Source organism: Hakea prostrata, chromosome 9, assembly GCF_041222555.1.
Source record: "Hakea prostrata isolate BN-2017 chromosome 9, UWA_Hpros_2, whole genome shotgun sequence".
Lineage (NCBI taxonomy): Eukaryota > Viridiplantae > Streptophyta > Magnoliopsida > Proteales > Proteaceae > Hakea > Hakea prostrata.
Genome location: NC_142608.1, coordinates 5,080,470 through 5,094,639, shown reverse-complemented (window position 1 = coordinate 5,094,639; position 14,170 = coordinate 5,080,470). Strand labels below are relative to the sequence as shown.

Sequence of the window (14,170 nt, the reverse complement as noted above, 5' to 3'; positions counted from 1 at the left end):
GCACCAGCTCTTGATTATTGGCCTAAAAAATGAGCTTCCTCCAATCCTCTTGTATTGTAGTCTCCTTAATTAGAGTTTAGGATTGTGATATGTGGCATCTAATAATCTGACAATCACAATTTGATGCCTAATTAATTTAATCAATTTTTATTTTGGAAAAAAAAGACAAGAAAAAAGAAGATGCCTAATTATAAACAAAATCTCTCTCTTCTCTTCTCTTCTCTTCTCTTCTTCTCATGAAATTCCTAAAATTTTATTTATTTTTTGTGAGGGGTGGGAGACTTTTTTTAAAAAAGGAGTTTTTTCCTTACTTGTTGCATACTATAATGGGAATGGGGGGGGGGGTAAAACTCTAGGTACCTCATTATGGTGGCTTAAAATTACATGGTACTCACTTGCTTTTTTTTTAGCTAAAAGGGTCATTTGTATTAAAAACCGAAAAAAAAAATAACAAACATACTATCAATGTTCAATCCCTCAAACCCGCAATATCAGTTGTTCCCAAATACACCCAACCTCATTGGATCCAACTCACATAATCATAGATAATAAATCAAAATCTGAAACGAGAGCTGACCAATAGCCTCTAAATCAAGTTCTCTCCTTATCAAAGCTATTCAGGGTATATTAACATCAGTTTGCTCTAACCTTCTCATTTTTTCTTGGACGACCCAGGCTTACAACGAAGAGAGCCACCCTCCATTTGATCAGGAAGAGAGTTTGAAGGAAAAACTATTTCCAAAAGCTACTGCTCATCCATACTGGAGTGAACAACCAAAGAAGAGCCTTCCAAACCATCCGAATTTTGTTGGTCCCACACAACCCCACTTGATACTCAATCGAATTTTGCTGGACCAACATATTATTAATTTCATCCGAATTTTGCTGGCCCCACACGGTCCCACGTGATGCTCAACCAATTGATCATTATCTCCATTTAAATTTCGTTGGGTCCCACTTGTTCTAGCAGAGCAATCCACGCTACTTGAAGGAGGTTTAACCAACTTCGAATTCAATTACGAATTTTTCTTAGCCAACAAATCATTATGTCCAACCTAAATTTGCTGGGCCCCACATGGTCCCACTTGATGCTCAACTAACTGATCAAGATCTCCATTCAAATTTTGTTGGGCCCCACTTGTTCAAGCAGAGAAGTCCACTCTAATTAAAGAGTTGTATCCAATTTCGAATTCAATTCCGGAAATTGTTTGGCCAACTGATCATTATCTCCAACTGAATTTTGTTGGGCCCCACATGGTCCCACTTGACGCCAACCAACTGATCATTAACTCCATTCAAATTTTGTTGGGCCCCACTTGTTCCAACAAAGCAGTCCACGCTACTTGAAGGACTTGTAACCAACTTCGAATTCAATTCCTTGTTCAAAATCTTTTGAATTTGAAAAAGGATCCGTTCCAAGAGAGAGAGAAAGATCAGGGAAGAAACTCTTACCCGACTCAACTACCACCTCAAAAGGAACCACTCTATTGGATTTGAGTTTTGAATTCAAATTAGAAATTGAATCAACCGAATCTTCATTGGATGAATCTGCCTAATCCTCCAAACCTGCCTCCTCTAAAGCCACACGGATGGGTTGTTGAAGTGAACTATGAGTCTGCATTCGCTGAATACCATCCTCAAAAATCACTTTCTAAAGAAAACTAAAAAATCCAAAAAACCCTCGTTCAAGACGCTCAATTTGAACCTCATTCGCATGAACAACATCAACCTCCATTCTATCAACTCTAGCATAGTGACCAACAAATCCTTGATGAGTACGTCTATCAAGAGAAACAGGGCGACCCACAGACTTTGCAATTGAAAGAAGCACTTTCTCATGCCAATACTCAAGAGGTAAATCAGGGAAACGAACTCAGACCAACTTACCCACAGGTTAAGGAGAATGGATATTAAAATCCGGCTGCCATTGTTGAAAACTTACCCACAGGTTAAGGAGAATGGATCTTAAAATCCGGCTGCCATTGTTGAAAACTTACCCACAGGTTAAGGAGAATGGATCTTAAAATCCTGCTGCCATTGTTGAAAACGAATGTATTGCTGCTCGTCCAATCAAAGAAACCGGAATTGATTTCGGTTGTAATTCGTATTCTGTTGTGGGATTACAATCCTACGAAATTTCCGGCTTGTATAGGAGAAGGGAAGGAATCAATCTCAGGTAGCACCGAGGTCCCATGACTCTAGCATGACTCCAAATTTTCCCACCTACAGTGGAAGCAACACCATTGACATGCAGTTCAACCGCAAGAAGAAAGATTCCCTAGGCACCCCCCCCCCGGAATTCCCTAGAGCTTCGCTCTCCAAAATCCTAAATCCTAAATTACAATTGATAATAAAAATAGGTAATTTCCTTGGCAAAGATTAAAGAAAGTAGGTCCTACCGGGAGTCGAACCCAGGTCGCTGGATTCAAAGTCCAGAGTGCTAACCACTACACCATAGAACCTTTGACATGCACTTGCTAAATTACAAGTTGCACACTATTAAGATTTTCATATAAATCTCTATTAAGTCACATGGAAAATGATTGTATTGCTTTAGCGAAGTAAAATGACATAACTACCTCTCATTTAATACGTTCTCATACCCAATTCCCACCTCGTCAGAAACTGCTCACCACCACCATCCCTACCTTCCCTTGTGGGCAACCACCCCACCCCCATCCTTCTATTATCTTTTTGCTTGTGTTTGGCTCAAATAGGAAATGTTGGACGGTAGACAAGGAAACAGTTGAGAAATGTTATAAGCGAAAGCCCCAGCGGTGGCTCCTAACAACTGATCACCTAGAAGAATTTTTGGATCAAATCTAGACCATTTAATTAAGTGTTCACTTAGTGGTCCAGATTTGATTTAGACCAAAAAATTCATCTAGGCGCAGTCTGCTCTCCCAAACATAACCCCTTTAGTTTAGTCTCATAACTCTATTGGATTTTAGTTTTGAATTCAAATTAGAAATTGAATCAACCAAATCTTCATTGGATGAATCTGCCGAATCCTCCAAACCTGCCTCCTCTAAAGCCACACGGGTGGGTTGTTGAAGTGAACTATGAGTCTGCATTCGCTGAATACCATCCTCAAAAACCACCTTCTGAAGAAAACTAAAAACTCGAACAGTCCTTGGTTCAAGATGCTCAATCTGAACCTCATTCTCACGAACAACATCAACCTCCAATTCGATCAAAACTCTAGCATAGTGACCAACAGATCCTTGATGAGTACGTCTATCAAGAGAAACAGGGTGACCCACAGACTTTGCAATCGAAAGAAGCACTTTCTCATGCCAATACTCAAGAGGTAAATTAGGGAAACGAACTCAGACCAACTTACCCGCAGGTTGAGGAGAATGGATATTAAAATCCGACTGCCATCGTTGAAAACGAATGTATTGCTTACCCACATTCCAGAATCATCTGCGCCACACCTCAGTCATATGTGCCTTACTATGAAATTGAAAGATGATAAACCCTTTCCCCAAGGAATGCAAGATCACCCCCTTAGACAATTTCCAAGCGCCCCTAGCAATCTCTCGCTTTGCTCGTCCAATCAAAGAAACATGTATAGGAAAAGGGAGGGAATCAATCTCAGGTAGCACCGAGGTTCCCATGACTCCAGAAATTTTTTCACCTACAGACACTGGAAGCAACACCATTGACAGGCAATTTAGGAGGGGCTTAGATCCAGATTCCCTAGGCACCCCCAATTCCCTAGAGCTTCGCTCTCCAAAATCCAAAGTCCCAAATTACAATTGATAATAAAAATAGGTAATTTCCTTGGCAAATTAAGTTTAAAGAAAGGAGGTCCTACCGGGAGTCGAACCCAGGTCGCTGGATTCAAAGTCCAGAGTGCTAACCACTACACCATAGAACCTTTGACATGCACTTGCTAAATTACAAGTTGCACACTATTAAGATTTTCATATAAGTCTCGGTTAAGTCACATGGAAAATGATTGTATTGCTTTAGCAAAGTAAAATGACATAACTACCTCCCATTTAATACATTCTCATACCCAATTCCCACCTCGTCAAAAACTGCTCACCACCACCATCCCTACCTTCCCTTGTGAGCAACCACCCCACCCCCATCCTTCTATTATCTTTTTGCTTGTGTTTGGCTCAAATAGGAAATGTTGGATGGTAGACAAGGAAACAGTTGAGAAATGTTATAAGTGAAAGCCCCAGCGGTGGCTCCTAAAAGCTGATCACCTAGAAGAATTTTTGGATCAAATCTAGACCATTTAATTAAGTGTTCACTTAGTGGTCCAGATTTGATTTAGACCAAAAAATTCATCCAGGCACAGTCATTGGAAGCAGTGCTGCTCCCAAACATAACCCCTTTAGTTTAGTCTCATGACTAAAGCTCCATTATTGGATTTAGGTAGAAATTTTCTACCTTTGTCCCAAATACTCTCAATACCGCAAGAAAGCCAATTTCGCATTTTACACAATCAGTTAAGAAGTCAGTGTAAAAAATTGTCTCAAAAATATGTTGTCTGAAAACACAAATTCTAACCCCGAGGGTGGCTTAGTTAGGCAACCAACACTTCCACATAGGAGGTCAGAGTTTGAATCCCTCGGGGTCAGGGGTGAAGCCCCTTCTATATTAAATATAAAAGCTCACCTGAAGATGTAGTTGTGGTGCGCACAAGCTGGCCCGGATGAACCTCAAATAAAATAAAAAAAAAAACAAAAACACAAATTCTCTCTCTCTCTCTCTCTCTCTCTCTCTCTCTCTCTCTCTCTCTCTCTCTCTCTCTCTCTCTCTCTCTCTCTCTCTCTCTCTCTCTCTCTCTCTCTCTCTCTCTCTCTCTCTCTCTCTCTCTTATAAATGTCATTCCAAATTAAACTAACTCCTCAATCCCTATTTATTCTCCTCTCTCTCTATGTTTCTATAAACATGAGTTAAAAGAAATTTCTGGAAGGAAAAAAAAAAAAATCTTATTAGGTATTCAAAATGTCATTTCTATTTCGAAACTAACTCCTCAATCCCTATTTATTCTCCTCTCTCATGTTTTCTTCCTATTTATTTTCTTCTGTTTCTATAAACATGAGTTAAAAGAAATTTTTGAAAAAAAAAAAAAATCTTATTAGCTATTCAAAATGTCATTTCTATTTTGAAACTAACTCCTCAATGCTTATTTATTTTCTCCTCTCTCCTCTCTCTTTTTTTCCCTATTTATTCTCTTCCCTTTCTTATAAGTGTGGGTTAATGAAAAATTAGAAAAAGAATCTCCTCCACAATTAGGTACTCTTTCTCAATTTATTTATTGTTTATCTTTTTCTCATTTTTTTATTATTCTTTTTATTTGATTTTATATTATCTATTTCTTTATTTCTTCTGCAAGTTTTGTTATTTGATTTTATATTGTGAATAAAATGTCTAGTAAGGTAAAACTACCATTGGTTTGCATCTCTTAATTTTAAAAAAAAAATTTAAAAAAATGGTTTGCATCTCCTGCCAAAGAAAATTTTGGTTTGCCTATAACTTTTTAGGGTTGAATTATGTGTATTTTTTTTTGGTATTGTTGCTTTAATTTATGTATATTTTGTCTCCAAAAAATATTATTATTAATAATTTACTTATTTTTTTCAAATGTGTAGGTCCCCACAAAACATATGTGGGGCCTATTCTTTAATATAATAAAATAATTCAAAGGTAGGACCCCAATAGATTTTATAAGGGCCCACACAATATGTGTAGTGGAAAAGCATTGGTGCTTCCCCAACAGGAAGGTTTTCTAGATTTTCATTCTTCGCCTCCCCCCAATTGTTGAATCTTGGGTCCGCCCCTAAGCGACGCCTCTTTTTAATCAATTTTTCATTGCGACATAGACAAGTTTTGCATTTAGCTAAAAAGAAGAGACAAGCTTTCAAGTTTTGAGTGTTGTTTACAGAGAGGCGAGGAATAATGAAACGGTCAAACATGAGGGTGAGGGAGGGAGTAGGGTGGTTTCCGGTGAAGGAAGTCACCTACCTAAGAGTTGAATGTGGGATAATTTAAATGGGGTGATTAAGTCAATTAACTTTATTGTGAACAATTTGGTCATTTGACATGTGACTCAACAAGATCCTAGATAAAAGTCTAACAGTCAGGGAGAAATTCAATAGATTCAAACCATTGGATAACTAACTGCCATGTATCACAATCTTGATTAGGAAGTGGAAATTGTAAAGGATGTAGATTTGAGTTTTACCTCTATTATAGTGTGCAAATTAATAAAGATTCTTTAAAAAAACAAAATTAGGGATTTCGTGAAGGGATGGGGAAAAAATTAAATATTTCTTAGATTTTGTATTAATTAGGTTTCCAATTATGATCCTATGCCACATGTAAACCCTAATTATAAGAAATTTTCTTGTAGAGGATTTGGATTCGAATCCGTCCTAAATCTCTAAGATTTCTCTATTGTCGTTCTCTTTTTATCAATCTTCTTCAAACCATCAACGATTCGAACTCTTAAACATCTGTTGCAGTTCAGAAAAAAAATCTCCTGAATGTCTCTTCTTCCCTTTTTCTTTTTTTCTCGGCTGGATCAGTTCTCTTCACACACGCGTTTTATGGGGCTTTGTCGTTGGCATTGATGCTTTAAACCTCTGGGCCAAAACCCCTGAGACCCGAAAGCCAATTCTTTGTATCCAATTGACCAAAACAGCGACCAAAATTGAAGAGATTGAAGGAGAAAACGCAATGAACCATGTACAGTGGCTCGATCTTCCCCCAGATTGCTTAAATAAAATATTTGGGTTGCTCTCTTCTTTTGACAATGAAAGTTGCTCTCTCGTCTGCCGTTACTGGCTTGAAGTTGAGAGTCAGAACCGAAATTGCCTGTCCTTGAATGCTAAATTCAAACCCGATCTCATCACTGTCATTCCCTCTCTATTCATTCGTTTCAATTCGGTCACAACGATTGCCCTCAAATCTGCTACGCCACATGAAATTGGCGATTTGGCTCTTGTCTTCATCGGTATACACTGCCGCTATCTCACTTGCCTCAAGCTTCATAGTTGCAGGAAGTTGACTGCTGTAGGCATGGCCGCTTTCGCTGTCCATTGCAAGGGTTTAAAAGAGCTTTATTGTAGCTTCTGCAACTTTGGTTTCATGGGCTTGAATGCTGTTCTCGGTCACTGCTGCTCCCTCGAAGTGCTCTCCCTCGAATGTTTTACTACTGACGTCCCTCTCAGACCGGGTGTCGCCGCAAACTCTCTCAAGACCATCTGCATCAATTTCTGCAACGTCGATTCCTTCTTCGGACAGTTAATTGCTGCCTCCAAGAATCTCACAACCTTGAAGATCTCCCGCTGCTCTGGGGATTTGGATAAGCTCTTCGAGACCCCATTTATCACGAATGAAGGGCTTGTGTCCGTCGTCGCTGATCAGTGCAAGCTGCTGAGGGAGCTCCACATCTATGGACGGAAAAACAAGATAGGTGACAAGGGCCTAGCTGCCATTGCCAGAAGTTGCCATAACCTTGAGAAGTTAATCTTGTATGGTGTCAATGCTACTAGTGCGAGCCTGGATTTGCTCGCTGCCAATTGCCAGAAACTGAAGCGCTTAGCAGTGGGTAGAAGTAAAACGTTTGGTGATGCTGAGATTTCATGCATTGCTGCTAAATGCATCGCATTGAGGGTTTTCTGTATCTGGTGGTGCACCCCTATCAGTGATCTGGGCTTGAATGTGCTCTCTAGTTGCTGTCCTCCTAGCCTCGTCAACATCACCATTAGCCATTGCAAGAATATAACTCTTGATGGCATAGATCGACTCAAGGCAGATCAGTGTGGTTCATTGGCTGTCAACATGGATGATCAGTACTGTGCATTTTGGGATGTTGTCGGGCCTTATTTCCTACTTGAGGGACCCGTAACTTCTAGATCCTATACTTATTTGTACCCCAGAATAAAGAAAAAAAAACAGGTTAGATCCTATTCTTATGATATCCCATTAACATTTTTTTTCTAATTGAATTCGTTTCAGTGGTAATAGATTTCATTGATTGCAAATCTGAGGGGTTTACATGTGATTTGCTCATAAAGAATTTTATGCCATACATATCCAGCAAAGGAGAAAACCTCATTTTTGTTAACTCCATTTACTACACATTCCATCTCTCCCCACCACCACCAGCAACAAGTCTATTGTATTAATGAAAATAAATACAAGGGGAACTCTATCCTTTTTAAGGGAAATCAAGAAACAATTAAACGGAAGAAGAAAATTCAATTGAGAATAGGAGAATGAAGATTGACCATGGTGGTCTCTCCACTGCCAAGCAACTTCTTCAACTGATTATTCAAATTCCTGTACAACTTGTTTCTCAGTCTCTTCAATCTCTCCCAATCTTTACCTTCACTTTAGATATTCTCACACCAAGGTTGGATGGCCTCCGCCACCGCAGCCTCAGCTGCAAATCAGCTTGTTCCAATACTTAATATATCAAAAACTGTGCTTGTCGATGAGCTTTCTCTTATGGGTCTTCAGTTTCCACCATTGAGTAGGCGTATGATCTCCTCAAGAGGCTCATTTCTAAAGCAAGAAGATATTGGTGAAGGATACTGAATTGCACTGAGTTGCACTGATATGTACTTATAAGCATACAATAAAATAACTCATTAATTGATAATATTATGAGAGTAGTTGGGAATGGTGAGACTTAAAAGGGTGGTCATCAAGAAAACCTCTCTAAGTATCTATCTGCTGTGATGTATACAACTATTTTTTTCATGGAGACTTACATAAGATTAGAGGAAGAATTTTTTCTCAGATGGTTGAGAAAAGATGGATGCAAATAATAAATAAATCATTAAAGAGAAGAGAGAGTTCTTACCAAAAAAATGAAAAGAAAAAGAAAAGAAAGTGAGTATTAATATTGATATATAGGATGTGTGGAGCATGGGGTTCCTTATCTGGGGGAGGACAATGGAAGTTAAGTTTGGAGGAGATGGCATTAATAAGCTACTTGCTCCCTTTATTTGTGACTAAATGATAATACAATGGATATTGTTCATGGAATCAATGATACTAGGTGTTGTTGTCAAACCAAAATATGCAGTGGTCAAACTACTTGGTTCAAGTGGTTCTACCAGACCAGTGCAACCCAACTCGAGCAAGGACAAACCAAGATTAGACCAAGTATACCACACGTCAAGTCTTTTAGTCATAATCAGCTCTTGCACAAAGATAAGAACGAGACTCCATGAATATAGGACTAAGAGTCCAATACCAAATCCTATCAACACCATTCAAATAGAGTTTTACTAACTCCAGAGAGATAGTAAAAAAACCCTATTACAACTCTAACATAGGGTACAACAGGTAATTGCTCCCAAACCGCTATAAATGCTGGCATCTTTACCATTATCAGGTACGCATTCTTGAGTTATTCAAATAGCTTTAAGTTTTTTATTAAACCAACCGTGCCAGCACTTAGAACTTACTTGGACTAAGTCAACCTAAAACATAACTAGAGAGAGTATAAGAAAGCATAGAGCTCAAAGAGAACCTTGAGAGAACTTGTATTGATCACTTGTTTGATTGATTTGTACAAATGAGTCTCTCCCCTATTTATAGGTGAGACACCATACAATGAATTTTTTTAATCATTAAAAGACGTCATCTTCTTCATACCATATCATACAATTTGTGTCAATAAGTACCGGTCATTATCTAATAGAAACAAGACTATTTTCAATAGATCCCATACCACCAATCAAGACCTTTGATTACAGATACCATTTTGATTCCATGCAATTGTAATAACTAGATGAACAAGTATGAAAGCAATAGGAAACATATTATTACCCACCGGAATATAACATTTTCTTTTTCTAAATCAAAACTTGCATATAACTCTACGCATGCATAAAGGACCGTATGTATCCTATACCAGTTATTCAAGATAGACCCCAATTCGAAGTATACATGTATCAAAAATCTAAACTAAAGGTTGGAGCATGTTCTATGTAAAAAGAGAGGACTGACTTGCTCATCGAAGACGATACTCAACCACCTCAGTTGAGCACGTTTTTTGCAGGTTCGTACATTCGATCGGCTGAATAGAATTCAACAACACTATAAATGACTCTTTAATCATTAAAGACGTCATCTTCTTCTTACCATATCATACAATTTGTGTCAATAACTACCGGTCATTATCAATAGAAATCAAACCATACAATAGATCCCATATTGACCACCAATCAAGACCTTTGATTACATATACATTTTGATTCGATGCAATTGTAATAATGTAGATGAACAAGTATGAAAGCAAAAGGAAACATATTATTACCCACCGGAATATAACCTTTTTTTTTTTTAAAATCAAAACTTTGCATATCACTCTATGCATGCAAGAAGAGTAAGTATTCTATAACATTAGTGAAGAGAGACACACAATTGGAAATATACATGTATCAAAAATCTAAACTAAAGGTTGGACCAGTGAAAATAAAATCATTCTGTATTATAACAACCATTCACATGCTTTTCAATTATCAAATCAAGACTGGCAGTTCTATTAAATCTCTTTTTTTAGTCAACACAAAGTATAAATACTGGAAAGCATCCCAGAAGAGGGGAGAGCTAAAATAAATAAAAATATTGAAACAACATAATCGATCTCTTTAAATACCTTAAAATTGTTGAAAATATAATGATATCATGGCAATCGCATAAGATATATTGAACGCTAGAAATTACCTTGATTCAAACAACATGATCGATCTCCTTAATAAAAGACACAATTATGCACATCCATCAAGTGAAACACAAATAAAATTGGTAGAGTTGAAACGCGATGCCGGTGACCAACTCTTTCTTTAAGGTATTTAAGCCTTGAATAGTGTATGGGTTTTGAATGTTTTTTCACCCCTAAGATCAATTAACCCCTCATTCATTCGCATACAGTGTTCACTCCATAGCGATGGACTAAGGGATTCGAAAGCTACATTCACCAACTTGTTATTAACATAGTTTATTTGTTTATATATTTTTTAAACAACTTCTCAAAACAATATTCACTCCCAAATAAACAATAACTCCTACATTTATGGGAGAGTAATAGATACCACCAAATATTGTTTCCAAAAAGCACATCTCTTCCCTTAAGGCTAGTTTGCTTGTTAACTACAAATTAGCTTCACAAAAGAGACACCTATTGGCCATTTAGGTTTCGTTTACGAAAAGACCCAACCCTTAGAAAAATGAATTTTTTGAATTTTCAAATAAAACTACCGAATTGTTATCCGAGTTTGTGTACTAGCTGTCTGATCAGCAATACACAGGATAATAGAAGAAAAATATAATAAAACCTCATCTTCTTTAACTCCATTTACTACACATTTACCTTATTGTATGGTCAATATAGTTCCATTTTCCCCCACCGGCCGGAACAACTCTATTGTGTTCATGAAAGTAAATACAAGGTGAACTCCTCCCTATTTAAAAGAAACCGAGAAACAAGAAAACGGAAGAAGTTCAACTGAGAATAGGAGCATGAAGATTGACCATGGTGTGATGGTGGTCTCTCCACTGCTAAATAACTTCTTCAATTTTTTAAACTGAGCCATCAAATTCCTGTACAACTTGTTCCTCAGTCTTTTCAATCTCTTCCCAATCCTTACCTTCACTTTAGTTACTCTCACTCCAAGTCTGGATGGCCTCCGCTGCAAATCAGCTTGTTCCGATACTTTTTGGATCAAGAACTGTGCTAGCTTGCCGATGAGCTCTCTCTTTTGGGTCTTCACTTTCCACCTTTGATAGTAGGTGTAGGATCTCCTCAAGAGGCTCATTTCTAACTCAAGATATCGTTGAAGGAGACTGAGTTGCAGACTTGCAGTGATGTGTATTTATAAGCATATAAAATGATATCTCACTATTTGATGATATTAAAAGAGTAGTTGGAAATGGTGGGACTTAAGTGAAGGTCGTCAAGAAAACCTACCTAAGTATCTCTCTGTCATTTATACAACTATTCTTTCAAAGAGACTTACATAAGATTAGATGAAGAATTTCTCACATGTTGAGAACATATGGATTATACAAAAAAAATAAAAAATAAATAAAAAAAGAAGAAGAAGAAGAAAAGAAAAAGAGAGAGAGAGAGAGTTTCAACCCAACATTTAAAAAAAATTAAAAAAGAAAGAGAGAGAGGTATACTAAAAAAGGAAAGAAAAAGAAGAGAGACTAAGAGTATAGATATATAGGATGGCTTCCTTATTTGGAGGAAGATGGAAGTTAATTTGGAGAAAATGTCTCCATTCGCTAATCGTCCAATGCTGATATACTTTCTGTGGCCTTCCCACAAAAGTCCCACACTCCATCTCGTGTTGTTTGAGCCTGTGTTAAATACTCTTGCACACATTAATATAATCAAGTAGGTGGCAATTCAGTAATATGGTGTGTGGAAGGCATTGATGGCAAATAGGGGTTGTGTGGCTTTGATTTGGGAACCTCGAGGAAATTTTATAGTAGCCAAATGCAAATATGATTTTTCTTTCTCAGTAGCGGCTGTGGAGACAAAGACATGTGGAGATGGGATCTTCATGACTAAGTGTTGAACTTGCAGAAGATAACCATCTGCTCAAATTGTTTACCAGTTATCGTCTAGCTGAATGGCTTAAAGGTTTCAATGGATTAAGCTACGTCACTGAATATTGTCCTTGTTCTCTCTTTGTTCAGGTTTTTCTTCTGTACAGCTCCGCCATTGCTGCAGGACTGACAATTGTAGGGTTGATTTCCTTGCTAGCTGCGGTGTTCCCTGCTTTCGACTCTCACGTGTTTGATGGGTGTCACAACCTATATTTGTGTCTAATCATGCTATTTGTATGGCTAGGTGGTTTCAACCTTCTTTTTTTTGAGTAATGAAATACATCATAGTGTCCAACCAAAAAAAAATCCAATGAGATATATTACCTAGGACCATGTGGGTTTGGGCACTTCTTATTGAAAGTACCATTGTTTTATTATTATTTCTAATCAAATCGCCCTACGAAAGCACTAAGAATATTTGCATTATTACTTCTAAGCGCCCCCATGAAAACTCAGCGAAAGAAAAAGAATGTGCAAGAGACAACCATAAACATGTTACACACTTACACTCAATCTCTTATTAGTTCTTAAGCTTTGAGTCTCAGTGGACGACAATGGTTCTAGCTTAGCACACCTCGGGCCCTTCATTTGCATATCCATTTTTGCATTGTCCCTAATCTTTGTTGTCTTTTTCATAATATTTTAAACTTTAGAAGAAAAGTGGCCATAGAGCAGTTGCCACGATTCTAGATCAGCTCTCCATCAGGGGAGAACAATGTGCTCTGCCTTGATGGTTTTGAACTATATAGTAGGGGATGGAGCCCACATGAGATAATTGAATTTTTTTTTATAGATACATAAGCAAGGTCCCAAAGCCAAGAAAGAATTAAGTAGACACTAGCATAAGATCGACACAAAAGATCTCCCTCAAATCTTCAGGGGGATCCAGAAAGAACACCGATGATTGCTGGGCAAGAAGTCCCATCTTCGACATCCAATCAGATGCTTTTATTGGTTTCTTACACAACATGCCTGAAGCGGAAATGCCCACACAACCCCACCACATCCCAAATACATTCAACCACCCTTACGACCACATTTTTAACGTGAGCATTTTGCCCAAGTAGATCCAGCGCCTCAACAGAGTCAAACTCCACATACATGGCCAAATACCTAAGCTCCCTACCAAACGCACTCCATCCAAAATCGCTAACAACTCAGCCTCCACCACTGAGTAGCTTGAATCCTCTTCACAAAACCTCCCAAAAAAATCCCTTCGCCACCTCGAATAGCCCCGCCAACCTAGTCACCTCCTGTCGTCCCAAATATCGCATCCACATTGCACTTGAAGGGGAGCTCACCAAGGCGCTCCCACATGGCTGCACTCATTCGCCAAATATTTTTCCGCATTTGCAAATGGCAAGGCTCCCAAGCCTCCGCCACCGGGCTCAAAAAACCAAAACTCAATCAACCGGTCTCAAAAACTCTAGATCATGATATTCTTGGTTGTGCCAAAACCAAAACAAATACAAGGAACATGCAAATTACTTCAGCCAACCTTTACTCCTCCATCCCCATGAATCACAAATATTGCCCATAATCCACTCCTCAAACGAGCACCCAAACGACC

General features: G+C 38.2%; 1 protein-coding gene and 2 non-coding genes across 3 annotated transcripts; 1 reads left to right on the top strand and 2 right to left on the bottom strand.

The window, feature by feature from the left end:
* Positions 1–2,390: 2,390 nt before the first annotated feature.
* On the bottom strand, positions 2,391–2,462 carry TRNAQ-UUG (transfer RNA glutamine (anticodon UUG)). The gene has a single exon. It is a non-coding gene; the product is annotated as a tRNA-Gln (tRNA).
* Positions 2,463–3,811: 1,349 nt separating this feature from the next.
* TRNAQ-UUG (transfer RNA glutamine (anticodon UUG)) lies at positions 3,812–3,883 on the bottom strand. The gene has a single exon. It is a non-coding gene; the product is annotated as a tRNA-Gln (tRNA).
* A 2,819-nt stretch (positions 3,884–6,702) lies between these two features.
* On the top strand, positions 6,703–8,568 carry LOC149004213 (F-box protein At1g47056-like). The gene is made up of 2 exons (XM_089168586.1): positions 6,703–7,872; positions 8,368–8,568. Exons 1-2 carry the CDS (start codon positions 6,703–6,705, stop codon positions 8,566–8,568), a joined length of 1,371 nt encoding a protein of 456 aa, XP_089024712.1.
* The last annotated feature ends 5,602 nt before the right edge of the window (positions 8,569–14,170 follow it).

Bases quoted from the DNA above. Each gene is read 5' to 3' on its own strand.
- LOC149004213 (XM_089168586.1), top strand. From the start codon at position 6,703: ATGAACCATGTACAGTGGCTCGATCTTCCCCCAGATTGCTTAAATAAA. The intron at 7,873-8,367 runs GTAACTTCTAGA...CCTTCACTTTAG, and splicing joins ATTTCCTACTTGAGGGACCC to ATATTCTCACACCAAGGTTG.